The sequence below is a fragment of the Phascolarctos cinereus genome, unplaced genomic scaffold (genome assembly GCF_003287225.1).
Source record: "Phascolarctos cinereus isolate Bilbo 61053 unplaced genomic scaffold, phaCin_HiC Scaffold_1;HRSCAF=81, whole genome shotgun sequence".
Classification (NCBI taxonomy): domain Eukaryota; kingdom Metazoa; phylum Chordata; class Mammalia; order Diprotodontia; family Phascolarctidae; genus Phascolarctos; species Phascolarctos cinereus.
In genome coordinates, this window is record NW_027555514.1 from 142,867,276 (window position 1) to 142,885,525 (window position 18,250).

At 38.8% G+C, this 18,250-nt stretch overlaps 1 protein-coding gene across 5 annotated transcripts in view; it reads left to right on the top strand.

Annotated features, from left to right (window-relative positions):
- Positions 1-18,250, top strand: part of ATXN7L1 (ataxin 7 like 1) — a 258,320-nt gene that overhangs the window by 79,838 nt on the left and 160,232 nt on the right. For 4 of the 5 annotated variants that reach the window (XM_020984562.2, XM_020984561.2, XM_078154441.1 and 1 more), the window contains exon 3: positions 8,154-8,258. In XM_020984562.2, coding sequence (XP_020840221.1) covers positions 8,154-8,258 — 105 coding nt within the window. Of the gene's footprint in view, positions 1-8,153; positions 8,259-11,176; positions 11,340-18,250 lie in introns of those variants that run through there. The other variant, XM_020984569.2, reaches the window with a different exon arrangement.

Consider the following 18,250-nt stretch of genomic DNA (forward strand, 5'->3'; position numbering starts at 1 on the left):
GTCTCATTTTTTACTGTAACCAATCAGAAAATAAAGTAACCCTCTCATCAGAGTCATAGAATTCTGGAGGGGATCTCTTTGGGAAGCCTTCAGAAGTATCTTTAAGGAGATCGTTTGTGACTTTTTGAGATACTAATGCAAGGATGTCTGTTTTGCTCCTGTTTATCACTATGACTGTCTCTATAACAGTAAAGATCAAATTATGAGTCATTCATTTTGCTACCTCCTGCTGCAGAGTCTTTCGGCTTCCCTGAACTGCCTTCTTAGCAGTTTGCTTCATTTTACACCTTGATGTAGCTTCCGTTAAAATGCATGAACCAGCCCTTATTTGGAACTGAATTTTTCATCCTTTGATCAATCAGCATTTGTTGCTTCACAGTGTCAAAAAGCCAACTCAAAGGTATACATAGTGTTGTTTGATCCTAAATCCACAAAAATCAAGGATCTTTCTGTTTCATCCACAAATCCTGCATATTTCTTTATAATAATGGATTGAAGCTGTCATTAGAGCCTAGCTTTTTCTTTTAATTGTCTGTTTTTAAGAGCTGAGTATGATATGTGGTTATAAAGTAATGAGGCTTTTTTTCCCCAAAAAAAGCAAATATCATAACATAGATCTAAATGAGTTCAGTCTTTCAAAGTAGTACCCTTGGGAGAACAGACACTTACTCAAAATGATACTGCCATTGCCCAAAACATATTTGGAGCTGTTCTTTGGGATTTCCCTTCAGAGGCAATTACTGACTACACAAGAAAACTGGCCTCATTGTTTATATGGTCCCTTGGCGCTCTTGCTTTTTCCAAGAGCTTTTCCCTCTCTTCTTCTATCCCTCTACCAGGATTCCCTTTGTCCTTTACTGCACCTATCCTGTCTCCCTCCCTTCTGCCTCTCCTTCCAATTTATTGGGAGGAGAGGTGGTACAAGCAAGCTGATGGAGGGAGGGACTCTGGAGCTAGGCTGAGCCTTATAAGAAGCCAGCAGACAGGCTGATATAAATTCATTTGTGTGCTGCTTGCCTCCTCCTAGAGCTTTCTGCTGATAACATGAGTGTGATTGGCTATAATGCTGGAAATTGAGCACTACTTACATAGGATAAAGGCTATAAATACCAAAGATTTAATAGTATGGGTTGAAGCTTAGTCTGAATAATTGAGAATGGGTAAGATTTAAATCAAAAATACTTTAGAGTCCTTAAACAACTTATTTTCTTCCCCTAGGCAATAGTTAGCCTTTACTTTAACTGCCCTCTTAGTAGACAAAATGGTCAGAGATTTGTTTTATAATTGTACATAAGATCTTCTTGGATAGATAATACTAATAATATTTTATATGAATATATACATATTTTGGTACCCTCTGAGCCAATGATTTCTTTAGCATTAGGAATTCCTGGTGAGGAAATTCTCTTTACCAGTGCAGATCAGTAACCACTTCATAATTTTTTGTCTTAGGGAGTTGCCTGGGGCATGACGCAGCCAATTATGTTCCAGAGGCAAGTCTTGAATCTAGGTCTTCCTGATTCTAAGGCTAGCTGTTTATTACTTCTCTATTGGCCATGCTACTAAAGGAGACAAAACCAGACAAACAGACAGACTTTTGCTTTCCTAGATTCCCCAAATGCTTCCCTACTTGCTATTCTTCATAACATCCTATTATAATAAACGATGAATATTACTTTCTCTGTTTTTTGGTTGGGAAAATGGAGACAGGGAGGAATGACCTAACAAGGTCATGTAATAATTAAGGAGTGAGATTAGTACTTCAAGTTTCTGACTTCCTGTCACCTGTTGGCTTCACTAGACCTGACTCTTTTATCTATTCATTATCCCACTGATGTGAGAATAACAGATCGTCAGCAGATGAAGTTGATTCCCTCTTGAATAATGCTTATGTAGATATTGAGGGAGTTGGCAACCTCCTCAACATGGGCTTAGTTGTTTCAAACCAGTAGGTTAGAATTCTGCCAACATGATTTTAGGTTTGGGTTATTTTAAGCTATTTATAGACTTAAAAGTAAAAAAGAATCACACTATCATTTGCCCCTTGCCCTTTCTCCTTGCCCCAGTCTGATATGTTTCTTTCCTACATATTAATGTTCATCTTTTTTTTTCCTTCCCCCCCCAATTAGTAATACTCCTGGATAAATATTCTGCCATAAATCTTCATAGCCATGTCTCTTGGCAAATAGTGGGCAGGCTTGCAAAAATCACTGCTTTGCTAGACTTCTAATTTGGACTCCCTTTCCTTGAGACACATATCTCTCTGCCCTATCGCTTCTTTGCAGTCCTTTGGGTAGGACCTAAATTAGGAAGAAGGCAGCTCTGACTGGCTCCCTCGAGTAGAATGACCATCAATATCCCCAGACTAGGCATGATTCTGAACTTTGATGGACAAACTCTTTGGTACTTACATGATTCAGATTCAACTCTACCTCTGATTCATTGCATGACCTAAGGCTTAGTCACTTACCCTCTCCCACCCCATCTGCAGACTGCAGCTAATAAAACTTGGCTCCTTTGGCCTAAGAAACATGTTGCAAAGATGACTACATCATCATTCTTTGTGCTAATCTCTTTGGTAGTACTATTATCTCCATCTCTAATCAACAGATATTCCACTGACAGGAACAAGAAAGGATGAAACGACAGGTTTGGTTTGACTCTTTGAAATGTTTTGAATAATATGCTTGAAACTGAGAGATTATATCTTTTGGTATAAGTCTGTGCATAGAGTACAACTCCAAACTTGAAAGAGAGTTCCTGCTCTTCAGCTCCCAGTCACCATTCCCCTGGAGCTGTAGACTGAAGATCTCATCTCCATTGTAGGTGGTTTTGCTGTTGACTAGGGTGGGTAAACAGAATCCAAAACATTGGATTAGAAGTAGGCACTCCAGCAAGTGGAAAGAAAACCAGAGGTTTTGCAGAAAAGGCAAAAGAAAAGCAAGGCCTTAGATAAAGCTTTCAGAATTTTTCACCATTTTACTTGAGTATCTGCTTTGAGCCAAGGGGCACATTTGTAGGGTCTTTTTTACTTTTAAGCCTATAAATAGCTTCAAATAACCCAAAACTAAAATCATCTGGGCAAAATTCTAACCTTCTGGCTTGAAAACAACTAAGCCCATATTGAGGAGGTTGCCAACTCCCTCAAAAAAAAGTGCTGTTTTTGAACTGTTCTCAAAGGTGTCTCAGTATTCTAAGATAATTGGAATTCAGGAGACCTATGATTGACTCTGGATGACCATGGGCAGTCAGTTAACCTTTCTAATGTTCAGTTGCTTCATTTACAAAATGGGAATGATAATATTTGTCCTGTCTACTTTTTTTACGTAGGGTGTTGTGAAGATCAAAAGAGCTAATGAGTATCAAAGCACTTTTAAAACCATGAAGATCTATATGAATCTAAGCAGTGATGTGCTGGTAAATGTTTAACAGCCAGCTCTTCACCAAAAAAAAAATGAACACACGCTTTTAAATTTAATCTGAATGTTAACATTTTCTCCATCAATTTAAGTCTAGAAAATCAACAAAGCAATAATAAATCAAGCCCTGATTTCTAGCATTTGCTGATTTCCAAGGTATAAATGTTCACATTGAAAATTTAATCTATTATTAAATTTTCAATGTGAACATTTGTACCTTGGAAATCTAGCTGACTGAAGCACACTCCTGAATATAAGGCAATGTGGTATTCATAGGAAATGAAGTCCATTCTTGCTTCTGGTGTTTCCCACTCGTGTAATTTCTAGCATCAGAAAAGTGAAAATTGGTTGTAATGGAGGTGACTGACATCACCCAGCTGGAGAAGGAAACAAGCACTCCTCCCTTCCAAAAAAAAGTGCTGTGGACAGAATAATATAAAGTTCACACATAATAGATCTAGAGCTTCAAGGCACCTTACATGTCTTCTAGTCCAGCTCCCTTATTTTGCAGATGAGAAAACTGAGGCCCAGAGAGGTTAAATAACATGCCTAACTTCACACATGGCAGTCAGGACGGATTCTCTGACTCCAAATCCAGTGTTCTTTTCCCTGTACTATTCCTAAGACCCTTTTCCCTCTCTCTGACAGACTGTTTCTACCCTCCCCTATCCCATGCTCCAACTTAGGTTTAACTCTTTCAGGAGCAGGACAGAAACTGTTGCAACTCCTAGATAACTTCTTCCACCTAGGGCGTGGTTCCCAAACCTAGGATCCAAAAGGTCAACGTTTTTCCTAATAATAGTAAGATGTTACTTGCCTATTAAAATACTCCTCCCTTCTCCAACTACATATTTGTGTGAGGCCAGATTTTCTTTATATATTTCAACCAAAACAAATTTGGCATTAGATTGAATAAAGAAGTAAATATGAGAATACAGCTGTCTTCTATTATGCTAGACTTTAAAGAAATTTGTGAAACTGTATAAAACAATGCCATTCTTCTCACTATTTTTTTATTTTGTAAAATAGTTATTTTTCATTAAATGTTATTTGTGTTGACATAAATAATAGGTTTATTACCGTTATCTTAAATGAATTAACTGTTTTAAAATTTTGACAATTTTGATTTCTGATATGGTAAGTATCATTAGATATATTGATAAACAGAAACTCTTTGAGGTCCTTAATAATTTTTAATTGTGTAAAGGGGTTCATGAGACCAAAAACTTTAAGAGCCTCTAGTCTTAGGACAGCTACCTGATTCTCCCTGTTTTTATAAAACCGTATTTCTTGGGTCTATTCTCCCACTTAGAACTTCAATTAATAATAGTACAGATGTAGTTCTTTAAAGTTCTTTAAAGAAAACTGAAACTAAAAGGGTTTAAGTGGCTTGTCTAAGGTCACACAGAATAAATCTATGAGATAAAATTTGAATTCAGGCCTTCCTGATTCCAATCCCAGCACTCAATCCATCGTGCCACCTAGCTTCCTCAATTAGTCCTAGAAATTAAAAAAAAAATTAATTAAAAAAAAATCAGTCCTAGAAATCCCATAGTGGTTATTCTTGGCCAAAGCCAGCTAATGGAATAGCTCAGGAAGTATATCTTCCTTTGCTAGGTTGTGATGCTCTGATTTGAGACCTAAGGTGGCAAGACTAACCCTTCCATCTTTTCCAAAATACCGTTTACTTACTGGTAACAGAGTTTCTCTAAAGATACATTGTCATTGGCAGCTGTTATTACTCCTAAGAGAAACCAAGAAAGATATCCCTACCCTAAACGAATAGTATTTTCTGTCTTGCTGAACATTCTACCTTGTTACAGATATTTGTATATGTGCCTTGTCTCCCGTACTAGACCATAACATGCTTCATAGGATACAAATCATTTTATTTTATTGCCATACCTCCCTACTTGTGTTCTGCACATAGTAAGCCCTTAGTAAATTTCTGTTGAATGAACACCAAGAAAAGTCTCAGCAGACTAAGAGACCTGGAGGACAAAGTTTATTTCCTTTACTTTCAGTTTAGGGATGGCTTGGGTGTTGCCAGATGTGTCCCTCAAAAAGTGCTATTGCCTCTGTTGAGAGCATCTGCATCACAAGAATGACATGTGCTGGTGTCACTGTTAGCTATTCCTAATTCTGAGCTTATGGGGGGGGGAAGGGAGAAGGGAGAAGGAAGATTTTCTTGACTCCCACCACTTCCGAAAACAAAACATACTATTGTCTCCATTATTTTGCCAGAAATTTGTCACTGAAGTTTTTTTAATAGAATAAAATTTATTGGTATCTTTTGTTTTCACATCATTTGTTTTAAATTTCCTTCTATTTTCATAGCTCCAGATTGCTTTCCCGAATGGTTGTACTAATTCATAGTCCCACCAACAAAACATTCCCTGTGCCTATCTTTCCCCAACCCCTTTATTGTTGACTCTTCCCATCTTTTTATCACCTTTGCCAATTTGCTGAGTATGAGGTGAAAGTTCAGGGATGGTTTTATTTGCATTTCTCTTATACTTAATGATTTGGAGCATTCTTTCACATTTTATAATTCTTTTTTTGAGAACTGTTTGTTCATAGCCTTTTTTGACCACATGTCTATTGGGGCATTTGTTACTAATTCTTAATGTCTCTGCCAGTGAGACTTCTAAACCTAGAGCACTGATGCCTACCTGCCCTTCTTACTGACACTGGCCTAATCTAGGCTTCCATCATTAGAGATAATGTACTACTCAGTTCTTTGTTGTTGTTGTTTTTAATTATATTTCATTTCCCCCTCCCAATTGCCTGTTAAAAACAATTTTTAAAAAGTTTTGAATTCCAAATTCTATCGTTCCTTCCCCTCCTCTCTCCCTTGGCATAGGAAGTCCCTACCCAGTTCTCACTGAGCCTTTTTCTCTGCTGGCCTCCCTCTCCAGAGGTGTCTGTGTTAGTCATCTCAGACCTCCTTACTTCCAGCCCACTGTTTTTCATTGGCTGAAGAGGAAAACGGGAAGAATTCAAATGCAGTTAATGAAACTTGTCAAGGGAACTTCTCTGCTAGGCACCCACCAACCAGCTGAGCAAGTGACTCACTCAGCTGGCTAACCTTTTATGAGCATAGCTTGAGAGAGCTCCTTCCTGGGCATCACCATTGGGGATTCTCCTCCAGAAAAAAAATTGAAACCTCTTCTAGGATAGCTTGTTCCTACCACAGTGAACCTCAGCACTTTGGTATGTTGTCAACAAACTGGGTTTATTTCTCTTTAAGAAATTGGAGGGGGGAGGGGAGAGAGGCTGTGCTGAGGCATTTGTGAAGGTTTTGAAAGAGCGTCCATGCTTCACGAGCAACTCAGCCTTTGTGGGCTTTTTTTTTTCTTCAGTGACAAGCCACTCATAAAACTGACCTGTGAAATATACTGAACATGTGTGGAGATATATAGGTGACTTTGAGGAAAGGTAATAACTGATTTCCTAGCTACTCCACCCCTCTCTCTAATTTAAAATGTTGACAATGAATTGGTTGCCTTCTGTAAGAGAAAGGCAACATGACACAGTAGAAAGAATGCTGGATTTAGAGTCAGAGGTCTTGGGTTGAAATCCACGCACTGGCACTTATTACATGTGTGACCTTGGGCAAGTTACCCTCCCTGGACTAGTTTCCTCACCTGTAACCTAAGCAGGTTGGATTAGATCACCTCCAAGGAACCTTCCATCTCAAAATTTGTGAATCTATGATCCATGCTCTGCCTGGCCCCTCGCCCATGGGATGTGGAAAATCTCTTGAGAAGGATCACTTAATTTCTGGTCTCTAGGATCAGTTTTTAAAGAATGCAGATGCTAAGCTACCCTGTTAAGACTGAGCTCCTGACAATACAGTATTCTGAGGTCTAAAACCAATGGTAAAGTCCCCATATAACATCAGTTTGATGTAGGGCAAAGAACCCTGGACCTGGGGTCAGAACACCTGGTTTTAAGGTCCCAGTTCTGGTATTTATTGTATGACCTTAAACAAATCACTTCAATGTACTGGGCTTCAGTTACTCATTTATAAAATGGGGATATTAGACATAGTACTATCTCACAATGTAGTGAGGAAAGTACTATAAAGTGTGAAACACTATAAATGTAAGCTGCTGTTATTTTGGGGGGAACTTTACCAAACCCTGGACAGTCTCATTTACAGAAACATGAATCTGAATTGAGTGGCAGCATGGCAAGGTATATCGCTGGCCATGGAGTCCCGAAGGGCTGAGAAATACATACTGGCTGTGTGACCCCAAGCAAGTGGCTTAACTTCTCAATGCTCCAGGCACTTCCCCAAGACTAAGTTTCAGAGCAGGTAGATAATCTACATTGGTAGAGGGAGTCTTCTTTATGGGAGTTCCCTACACTAATAATATCACAGATTTGATCCAAAAAAAAATCTGTAATGAGGGAAGAAGACTACTAGCATTCTGCTTGCTCTTAGGCCAGGAAAAAGTCCACATGTTGCACCATTCAGGGACCCTTATCAACACTGCTCTAGAAGTGGACAAAAAGGACTTTCTAAGGGCAACATGAGGAGGCCTCCTTTAAGTAAAATAATCACTTTGAGAATGGAAGAGCTGGGTTATGACAAACTGCTTCCCTTTAGTAAAAATTCTTAGGTTTCTCTGTTGTTTTTGAAAACTTGTCTTCAAAGAGCTGTCAACAAGATTTTACACCAAAACAGAAGTAACTGCTATTTACATTTTTTTTTCCTTTTCCCCACAGATATGCACTTATTTGGCCACTGTCCAGCACATGATGACTTCTATCTTGTAGTATGCAATTTCTGCAATCAGGTAGTCAAGCCCCAGGTTTTCCAGTCTCACTGCGGTAAGTGGAATCTCCATTCCTGGTGGAAACGTTTGCATCCATGGTTCTGAACAGACTGGCGTCCTTGTTTGTTTGTTTGTTTTTTTCTGGGAGAAGCAGCTACTACCTGGCTTTACCATCTTCCAAAGTGTCTGGTGGTAGGGAAATTCATCCTCTCCTACCTCTGTTCTCAGGGAAAGTTATTATTTTAGAAACTGCTGGTCTTCTGTCAAACCTCTTGGTCCTGTCATAACAAATGAGGACAAGCCTGAGCCTTGTTAGGGAGACCAGGATCTATATTGAAACAGCTCAGATTTAGCCTGGCTTTTCTGTCATCTAGTGGAGAACACAAGGAAAGGGAGGTCTGTGCCTTCAGGACTCACTCCAGGCAGATTTGTGTTTTAACTCAAACACCCAAGGAAAGGACCAAAAGCAGAGAATCTCGGTAAGTTTGCATAGAGGAAGTTTGAAACAAAGGACAGCCCATCTGGTGAAAGTGAATGATTACCATCAAAAAGTTTTTGTGTGTGTTGAAACCAAGTTCAGAATGTCCCTTTTCTAGCATCTCCCTCATTAAAGAATACAAAATTCCTTGGGAATTTCTCTTCTAGATATTTTACTTCTCATTCATTATTATTAACAACATAAATATTATTGATTTTTTTTTGTCTCATTGTATGCAGAACACTAAGTGCTCTGCAGATACAACACAAAGAGCTTGTGTGGTCCCTACTGTGGAGGAGCTGATGCTTGGGTGTGCCCTTAACTGCCTGTGTGACCTTGAGAAGTCACTTAAATTCTCTAGCCCTCAACTTTTCCTCATCTATCAAATGCTGCAAGGTTGGGTGGGTCAGCGAGAGAATTTGGATAGCTCCTTCTCAATCCTTCAAGGACTTATGATTTCATCAGTTTAGATACTTCCACTGCCAAGGCAAGTAGCAACTCTACTGCAGATTAATAGGTGGTCTCAGGGGCTGCTAGGTGATGCAGTGGACCACCCCTGGAGTCCGGAGGACCTGAGTTCAAATCTGGCCTTAGACACATAACGCTCACTAGCTGTGTGACTCTGGGCATGTCACTTAACCCCAGTTGCCTCATATAAAAAACAACAACAACAAAAACCATGAAATAGGTGGTCTTTCAAAAATGCTGCAGCTGAAAAAATCCTTCCCTCTGCAGCCAGCTTGGTGGTAAGCTCTCTAAAGGCAGTCAAGCAGATCACAGCAAAGATATTATGTTGTTTCTAAAGCCCCTCCAGTTTGGTAATGCCTACCAGAGTTGACGGTCTTCCTTTAAGAAGCTGGGGTCACCTCTGTGCTCCAAGGTATACATTGCTGCTCATCATCAGCCCACCCCTAGGTCACCAGATAAATTATTTTGGCCACAGCATGTCATAAAAACCAGTCAAGCACTGCCTTTTGTCTTCCACGCAGTAGGAACTTACTAAATCCCTTTGTTATGGCTTTCCACTTATATATAAAGACATAAAGGAGTTGTGGTCTGCATCAGTGAAAGGAGTACCTAAATGATGAAATCGCCAATGCCTGTTGTATGCATTGAAGCACCTAGAAATATTAGCAATACTTAACGGTATTTAAATTCAGGAATGAGATCCATTCAAGATCTTAGTAGGAGCTACAAAATTTTATTCTTTGTCTTTTGTAATTTGGATTTAAGAGCAATCTTAAATTATAGAGAGTAGTTAATGGTAGACAGTGGAAAAGCAGTAGGGGAAAGCAATGAGCATACTCCATTTTAGTCAAGAAGCACTGGATTGGGAATCAAGGGGTCTGTATTCTAATTTTGAGTCTCTCACTCATCACCTGCATGACATTGTGTAAAACACCTCAGCCTCTTTATCTGTGAGATGAAGAGTTTGTAGTAGACCAGTGGTCAAACTGGGGATCTATGGCCTTACCCTTAGGGGGTCATGGACTGACCCTTGTGAAACCATAGATTGACTTCAAAGGGTATGTTATCAACCATTAGGGGAAGGGGGAGATGGGTCACATCCCACTCTCATTTTAGTAGCCAGTTATGAGGTTTGATTCCAACACAAACACATACAAGCTCCTGACCTCTCCTTCCCACCCCCACCCCCCCAGCCCTTCTGAGCCAGGTATTGGCCTCTCATTTCTCCTGGGCACCCATAGCAGCTGTTCCACAGGGGCCATTGAGAAAATTTGGCCCTCCATATCACCTTTGGTCTTTGTCAGGTGCCCTTTTAAGACAGGCTTTGTGCTCAGGGTTAGTGACTAGTGAATAAGAGCCCTGCTTCCCCCCTTTTCATTTTAGGCAAGACTGTAAGTCATGCAAGATGAGCAGGTATGGTTGAATTGTGGTCATCCACATCTCACTTATCATTACATTATCTTTTCCCCCAATCCTACTCCTCTTCCAAGCTTCCCCATTCGTGCAAGGACACCACCATCCTTCAATCACCTCACTTCACAGCCTGGGTGTCATCTTCATTCTTCACTTTCCCTTGCTCCAAATTTTCCAATCAGTTCAGCCTCCACATCTCTGCCATCCAAGGTCAGACCTTCTTGACCCTTCCCTCACACCTATACCATTGCAGTGAGTGCCTACTTAATCTCTCTGCCTCTAGTCTCCCTGTCTGCAGTCCATCCTCCACACAGCTGCAGAAGTGATTCCCTGAAAGTGCACATTTGACTGTGGTCAGTTACCTACTCAGTAAACTCCAGTGTCTCTGTTGACTCTGGGATCAAACACTATTTCATCTTTATCTTACACTTTTTTATTTCTATTTTTATGTAAGTTTTTTATAAAGTGTATGATTATTAGTATAGTAGTACATGGATATAATTTATAAATAAATATACATATATTGGGGGTGCATTCTTTTTTTTTGCTGATAGGGGTACACGACCAAAAAATTGGATTCCACTGGACTAGATAAGCTCTCAGGTCCCTTCCAGCTCTAACATCCTATTTTGTGGCAAAGTGAACATAGAAGGAGCGGCCACGAACCCTAAGGGAGTTGCTTTTCTTGTTCAGTTCTGGCACGGCAGGTGACCCAGGCTCCTGACGCAGAAAGAATAGTTCATTTCCTCTCTTCTCTGGAGCAAGCTTCACTGAAAGGTAACTCATTAAGTACTAATTGGTACCCAAGTGTTGGCTGGTATGGTGCCCTGTGCATAGTAGGCCCTTACTAAATGTCTTTTGAATTGAATTAAATTGGCTTTAAGGGAAAAAAAAACTGAAACTTTGGTAGAGGCAAAAATGGTTGGCAGAGGCAGCATTCAGACTGAGAAACATGACGATCCTAAAATCAAAAGTTATTAATTAAATACTGAATTCACCAGTAGAGTCGTCAACCTGGAAATCGGGGAAAGTTGTGAAATCTCTATATCTAAGTGCTTTTTGATTAATTGATTGATTGATTACTATTAAATTCAGTCCTACTGCAAGCTCAAGAAAAGCATGGTGGCTCCTCATAGCTTTTGTTATAACCTGGTATTACTTCTCCAAGGTCTCCCTTACCAGAGAGCCACAAATAATCAGTTTTTTCCTCTATAAAGTTGGGAAGTTGGAGGAGATGATCTCTAAAAGTCAGCCCTAAAATTCTGTGATTTTATATATGATGTTAGTTAGTCATTTCTGATCAGTGGATGGAAGGCAGAGAAAGAGAGAAGAAATAACCTAGATTATTGATGTTACTAGTAATACTCTATTAGTAGCATTAGCATTAGTAGCAATCAGCTTAGTTTGGGTCAGCCCTCCCAGCCACCCATCTTAAACTGCCTCATTAGAAGCCAGCCTTTATTGCCACAGCTTTATTGAGGTCCAACTACAATTTGTAAAGTGAATCATTAAGCCATAGTCGTGTAAGTGTGCATGTATTAAAATGCTATGAAATACATATTTATAATGCTAAGAAAATACAAAATAAAAGGTATGCTTTGGAGCTTAAGGAGTCAGCCAGTAGGATAAAGTAGGAGGGGCTGTTTGGGGGTGGCATGAGAAATCCCTTCATATTTTCATAATGTATTTGTTTCACGCTATTCCCCTATTCCCTATTTCTGGAGTGCCCTTCCCTTCACTATCTCTACCTGTTGAAATCCTGCACATTCCTCAAGGCCTAACTCAGATGCCAGTTTATGAACACTTTGTGTTGAAAATAATTTTCCTTTTCTTTGAATTTGTTTATTCATGGCTTGATAATGGGCTCTTATGTCATTCTATGTTATTTGTGTATCTTCTCTACTATATTGTAAACTTCTTGAGGGTAGGAACTATGTCTTTTCATCTTTGTATTCCCTTCCCCCAATGCCTAGGATGGTGTGTCACACATAGTATTATATGCTAATCTTATCTCCTTACCCTAATTATATACCACCAGAGAGCAAGGACTATGTATCCCATTTCTTATTTATTCCCTATACAGCCTAGCACAGGGCTGTGCATTCAATAAATGCTTATTGACTAATTGGTTAGTTAAAAACAAAATAAAGAGTTAGGAGTGTGTCTTGAGAATCTGAGGCACCAAGCAACTTAGTAATTGGTGTCTTTCCATTGGAAAAATGAGAAAGTTTGCTCAGTCATATGTTTGGTCAGTTCATTCTTTGTCCTTGCATAGTAGATATGCAGCTTAAGGTCAGCATATGGGCATTTGACAGTGATTCATCTTTAGCTTCTAACAAAAATGTTGACAGGGTCTTGAGTGGTGAGTTTGAGAGATGTTAGTTTCAAACCATAATGCCCAGGTTGAGGTGACTAGTTTGCTAAGAATGAAAATAATTAACATTTATATAGTACATTAAAGTATACAAAACACTTTCTTTTTCAAAAATTCCATTTCTATTTGAAAATTGCACCATTTCAATTTGGTCCACATAGGGTCATCCCATTTCAGCTTGAATTAACTACTGAATACCTGCCCTCCATTCCAAGTTCAACTACATGGAAGTTGTATAGAAACAAAAAACATCCTTCAGGGGCAGCTAGGTGGTGCAGTGGATAGAGCACCAGCCCTGAAGTCAGGAGGACCTGCTTTCAAATCCAGCCTCAGACCAAACACTAGACACTTACTAGCTGTGTGGCCCTGGGCAAGTCACTTAACCCCAATTGCCTTTTAAAAAAATCCTTTATTCAACTGGCTGAACTATAGGGCCTTGTTCTCACCTACCCTTCTTGCCCTAAATTGAAGAGCTTGGATAGTCCCTTATGAAATTACCTAAGAAGTTGGATTTCACATGCAATTCTAGGCAAATTTCTCAGACAGAGAAGTTTGATACAATCTATATTCCAAAGACTTTTATTTCACTTTGGAGCTGGAGTTCTTTTTTTTGTTCTTTTTTTTTTAAGGCAATTGGGGTTAAGTGACTTGCCCAGGGTCACACAGCTAGTAAGTGTCAAGTGTTTGGTCTGAGTCCGGATTTGAACTCAGGTACTGCTGACTTCAGGGCCGGTGCTCTATCCATTGAAACACCTGGCTGCCCCTGGAGCTGGAGTTCTTAATCTTTTTTTTGTGGCATGGACTCCTATGGCAGTCTAGTGAAACCTTTTAGCCTCTTTTTAGAATAATGATTTTAAGTGCAGAAAATAAAATACATAGAATTAAACAGGAAACCCAGTTATATTGAAATACAGTTATCAAAAAATATATATTTTTAAAACCACAAGTTAATGGACCCTAGGTAGAGAAACCTTGAAGGTTGATATTATGTTGGTGACATACTCATTATATGTACCAAAGAATATGTTGAGTCATCTTGTCTCTTTTCCGCTTCTCTGTCAAGATGCATAAGTGCCTCCACATTCGTTGGACCCTTTTAAAGTCCCTACTTTGGACCATTTGATATTTTTGACAACATCTTGAACAAAACTGAGTTGTAGAATGTTACTGCTGAAAGAGAAATTAGAGATCATCTATCCTAAACCTCTCATATTACAGATGAGGAAACTGAGGCCCATGGTGGTGAAGAGGTTTGCTAAAGATCAAAGAGCCAATTAATGGCAAATCTGGACCTTGAGAGACTTTAAGCTGCAAGGGAATTTAGAGACCACCAGTTCATTTAGCCCTTTCGTTTTACAGATGAGGATACTAAGACCCAAAGAGGTCCAGTGAATTGCCCAAGGTCACATAGGGAGTAAATTGGCCAATTTGAGCCCAAATACTCTCACCCCAAACCCTACATTCTTCCACTGTACCATACCAGGTTTCCTGACTTCTGGTACAATACTCTTTCTCCCATACTGTGCTGCCTCCCTCCCCTGCCCCATACTGAAGTGAATTTATAAACTAGTTTGGGTGTTTGGAAATGGAGGAGAAACCAAGGAAAAAACATGAATCTTCCAACTCTCCTCCTCCCTTGACTCCTCCTTCCTGTCTGCCAGTAAAACATGCTCATCTCCCTAGTGCTTAAAGAGCCTTGCATTGATCTTTTACTCCTTCTGACTATAGTCCTTTATCTCTCCTCCCCTTTATAGCCAAGTTCCTTTGTACAAGTTGTCTGTAATCATGGCTGACACTTCATCTTTACGTGTCTCCTGAACTCAGTGCAGTGACTCTAGTTCCCACCATTCTACTCAAGTGGCTCATTCAAATGGTGATTTGTGCCTAATCACCAAATACAGTGACTTCTCTTAGTCCTTGACCTCTGCAGTATTTGATATTACTGAATGTCCTCTGCTCCCAGAATTTGTAACTTCCCTTCAGTTCTTTTTTCTTTAATATTTCATTAATGACTTTTGTTTTTTAGACCATGGACATTTCCTGATTCTGCTTCTCACTGCCCCACTACAAAAGCCTCTTTTGTTCAAAGAAAAACAATTAAACAAAATCTTATCTGATTACAAATGCAACATCAGATACTTGTAGTCTCCTGTCTCTCTAATGATAGGATCCCTTGATTTCTGGGACACGTTTTCTAGACTTCACTGTTTTGACACTGGCACCATGATTTACCTATTCTCCCTTGTTGAAAATGTTGGGACTTCTTCTTTTACTACTCATTTTCAATTGATAACAAAGTCCTTTTGAGCCTTACCTTCATGGCATCAAGAAGCACCTATAAACACCTACACTGTGCCAGGCACTGTGCTGGGAATATAAAGCAAAAAGGAGGCATCCCCTTTTCTCTATTCTCACTTTCACTACCTTGATACTGGTTTTCTCTAACACCTGCCTGGAATATTTGAATACCCTTTTTAAGAAAAAAAAATTTTAACTCATTTATTTTTAGCGTTCATTTTGAAAAAAGATTTTGAGTATTGAATTCTCTCCCTTCCTCCTGCCCCTCCCCCACCCATTGAGAAGGCAAGAAATGTGATATCAGTTATACATTTAAAATCATGTAAAACATGTTTCCATATTAGCCATTTTGCAAAAAAAAAAATAAAGAAATAAAAATAAAATTAAGAAAAATGAAGTGAAAAAATTATGCTTCAATCTGCACTCAGACTCCATCTGTTATTTCTTTGGAGGTGGATATCATTTTTCATGATAAGTCTTTTGGAATTGTCTTGGATCGTTGTATTGATCAGAGTAGCTAAGTCATTCACAGTTTATTATTGCTATTATATTGCTATATAATGTTGCTGTTACTGTGTACAGTGTTTTCCTGGTTCTGTTCACTTCACTTTGCATCAATTCACATAAATCTTCCCAGGTTTTCTGAAACCATCCTTCTCATCATTTCTTATAGCACAATAGAATTTCATCACAATCATATACCATGACTTGTTCAGCCATTTTGATAGGCTATCCTCAAATTCCAGTTTTTTGCCACCACGAAAAGAGCTGCTATAAATATTTTTATACATATAGGTCTTTCTCCTTTTTCTTTGATCTCTTTGAGATACAGACCTAGTAATGGTATTGCTGGTTCAAAGGATATGTATGCACAGTTATATTGCCCTCTGGATCAGTTCAAAACTTCACCAACAATGCATTAATGTCTCAATTTTCTAACATCTCCTACAACATTTGTCATTTTTCTTTTCTGTATAATTATCCAATCTGATAGGTGTGGGGTGGTACCTCAGAGTTGTTTTAATTTGTATTTCTCTAATCAGTAGTGATTTAGAGCATTTTTACATGACTATAGATAGCTTTGATTTCTTCTTCTGAAAACTGCCTGTTTATATTCTTTGACCATTTATCCATTGGAGAATAACTCATTTTTATAAATTTGACTCAATTCTCTATATATTTGAGAAATGAGGCCTTTATCAGAAAAACTTGATGTAAAAATTTTCTGGCTTTCTGCTCTCCTTCTAATCTTGGCTACATTGGTTTTGTTTGTGCTAAACCTTTTTAATGTAATGTAATCAAAATTATTAGGATACCCTTTTAACAGTTCTTCCTGTCATTAGTCTCCCTTCCACCCATCCTCATGCCACTACTCCCAAATCTTCCCAGTCAATAATGACCATTCTCCCCTTGAACTTCCCATAACAATTTATTTGTACTTCTCCATGAGGGCTCTTATATCTTGTGTAGTATGTATGTATCTTATGTAGTATTCTACAAATAGTAAGCACTCAGTAAAAATCGAAATGAATTGAAACATTCTCACCTTGGTAATTCAACTGCAAACTCCCTATTGTGTTATATTTTACTAAAGATGCTACATATTATCAGTTCCCAGATGCTTTCTCCTCTCTCTGAGTTTGTTTCTCCCATACATACTTTCTCCTTTCTTTCTATTCCTGATATTCATTTCCCCCAAGCTCTTGTTTTACTGTTGGGACCTGTGTGTCACTGCTGTACTGACACCATTGAGAGCCACAGGAAAGTATCCACATAGATAATTATAGGGTATAGGAGTACATAGTAAGATACTTTCAAAAGGTGATTTTAGTCATGATGGTTACAGATTAAGAGAAGAAAGGTATGACTAGTGATGTTTCTGTATAGCTATTATGTGTTAAGAAATTTAGCCTATCAGTAGAGAATTTTCCATCCTCTTCCTCTTCTTAAGAAAATAAATTTTATTGTTATCTTTTGTCTTTCCTTTACTTTTTTCCAATATATACTTCCCTGATACTCCCCCAACCCCTCTCCCCCCAAAAAAAACAATCCTTTATAACAGAATAAAAAAGAGGAAGAAAGCAGTTTAACAAAATTATTGACAAATAGTTGGCCAGCTAGCATTTATTAATTACCTACTATGGGCCACGAATTGTGCTAAGTACTAGGAACACAAAGAAAGGCAAAAACCAGTTCCTACATTCAAGGGGCTGACAATCAACAAAGGAAGCATTTAATACATGCTTGTTATTGTTGTTGGAGAGACATCATGCATATAGTGTACAAATAAACTACACGTAGAATAAATTGAAGGTAATCTAGAAGGAAGGCGTTAAGATTTAGGAGGACTGGGAAGGGCTTCTTGCTAAAGGTGGGACTTTAGCTGAGACTTAAAAAAAGACATGAAGGCTAGGAGGTGGAGGTGAAAAGGGAGAGTGTTCTAGGCATGGGGAACAGCCAGGAAAAATGCTTAGAGTCTGGAGATAGCTTATTCTCTGCAAGTAACAAGGATGCCAGTGTCACTAGATTGAAGAGTATATGGAGAAGAGGAAAGTATAAAAAGACTAGAAAGGTGGGAGGTACATGTACACACACACACACACACACACACACACACACACACACATAATGTATGCAGTGTTTCATATCTACAAGTCCCTACTTCTGCAAAGAATTGTGTGCATATGTCAAAAGGGTCCTTTCTCATATCATTTCTTTGGAACCAACTTTGGTTACTGTAATTTCAAAGAATTCAGTTTTGATACTATCCATTCTTAAAAGTATCATGCTTGCCTTCTTTCAAAGGTAAGGTAAGACTCTGTGTGTGTATGCATCTAGAAAGATAGAAGCACTCTGTAAATATTTTGATGCTTTGAAGAACCTATGACTTATGTAAATACTCCCTCCCCTGGTTTAAATCATAACCCCTCAGGGTCAGTTCACCCTGTGTGATTCTTATCCACATTCTACTATAAATCCTTCCTTGAGGATCTTATTACACTGAAGGCCTTCCTCT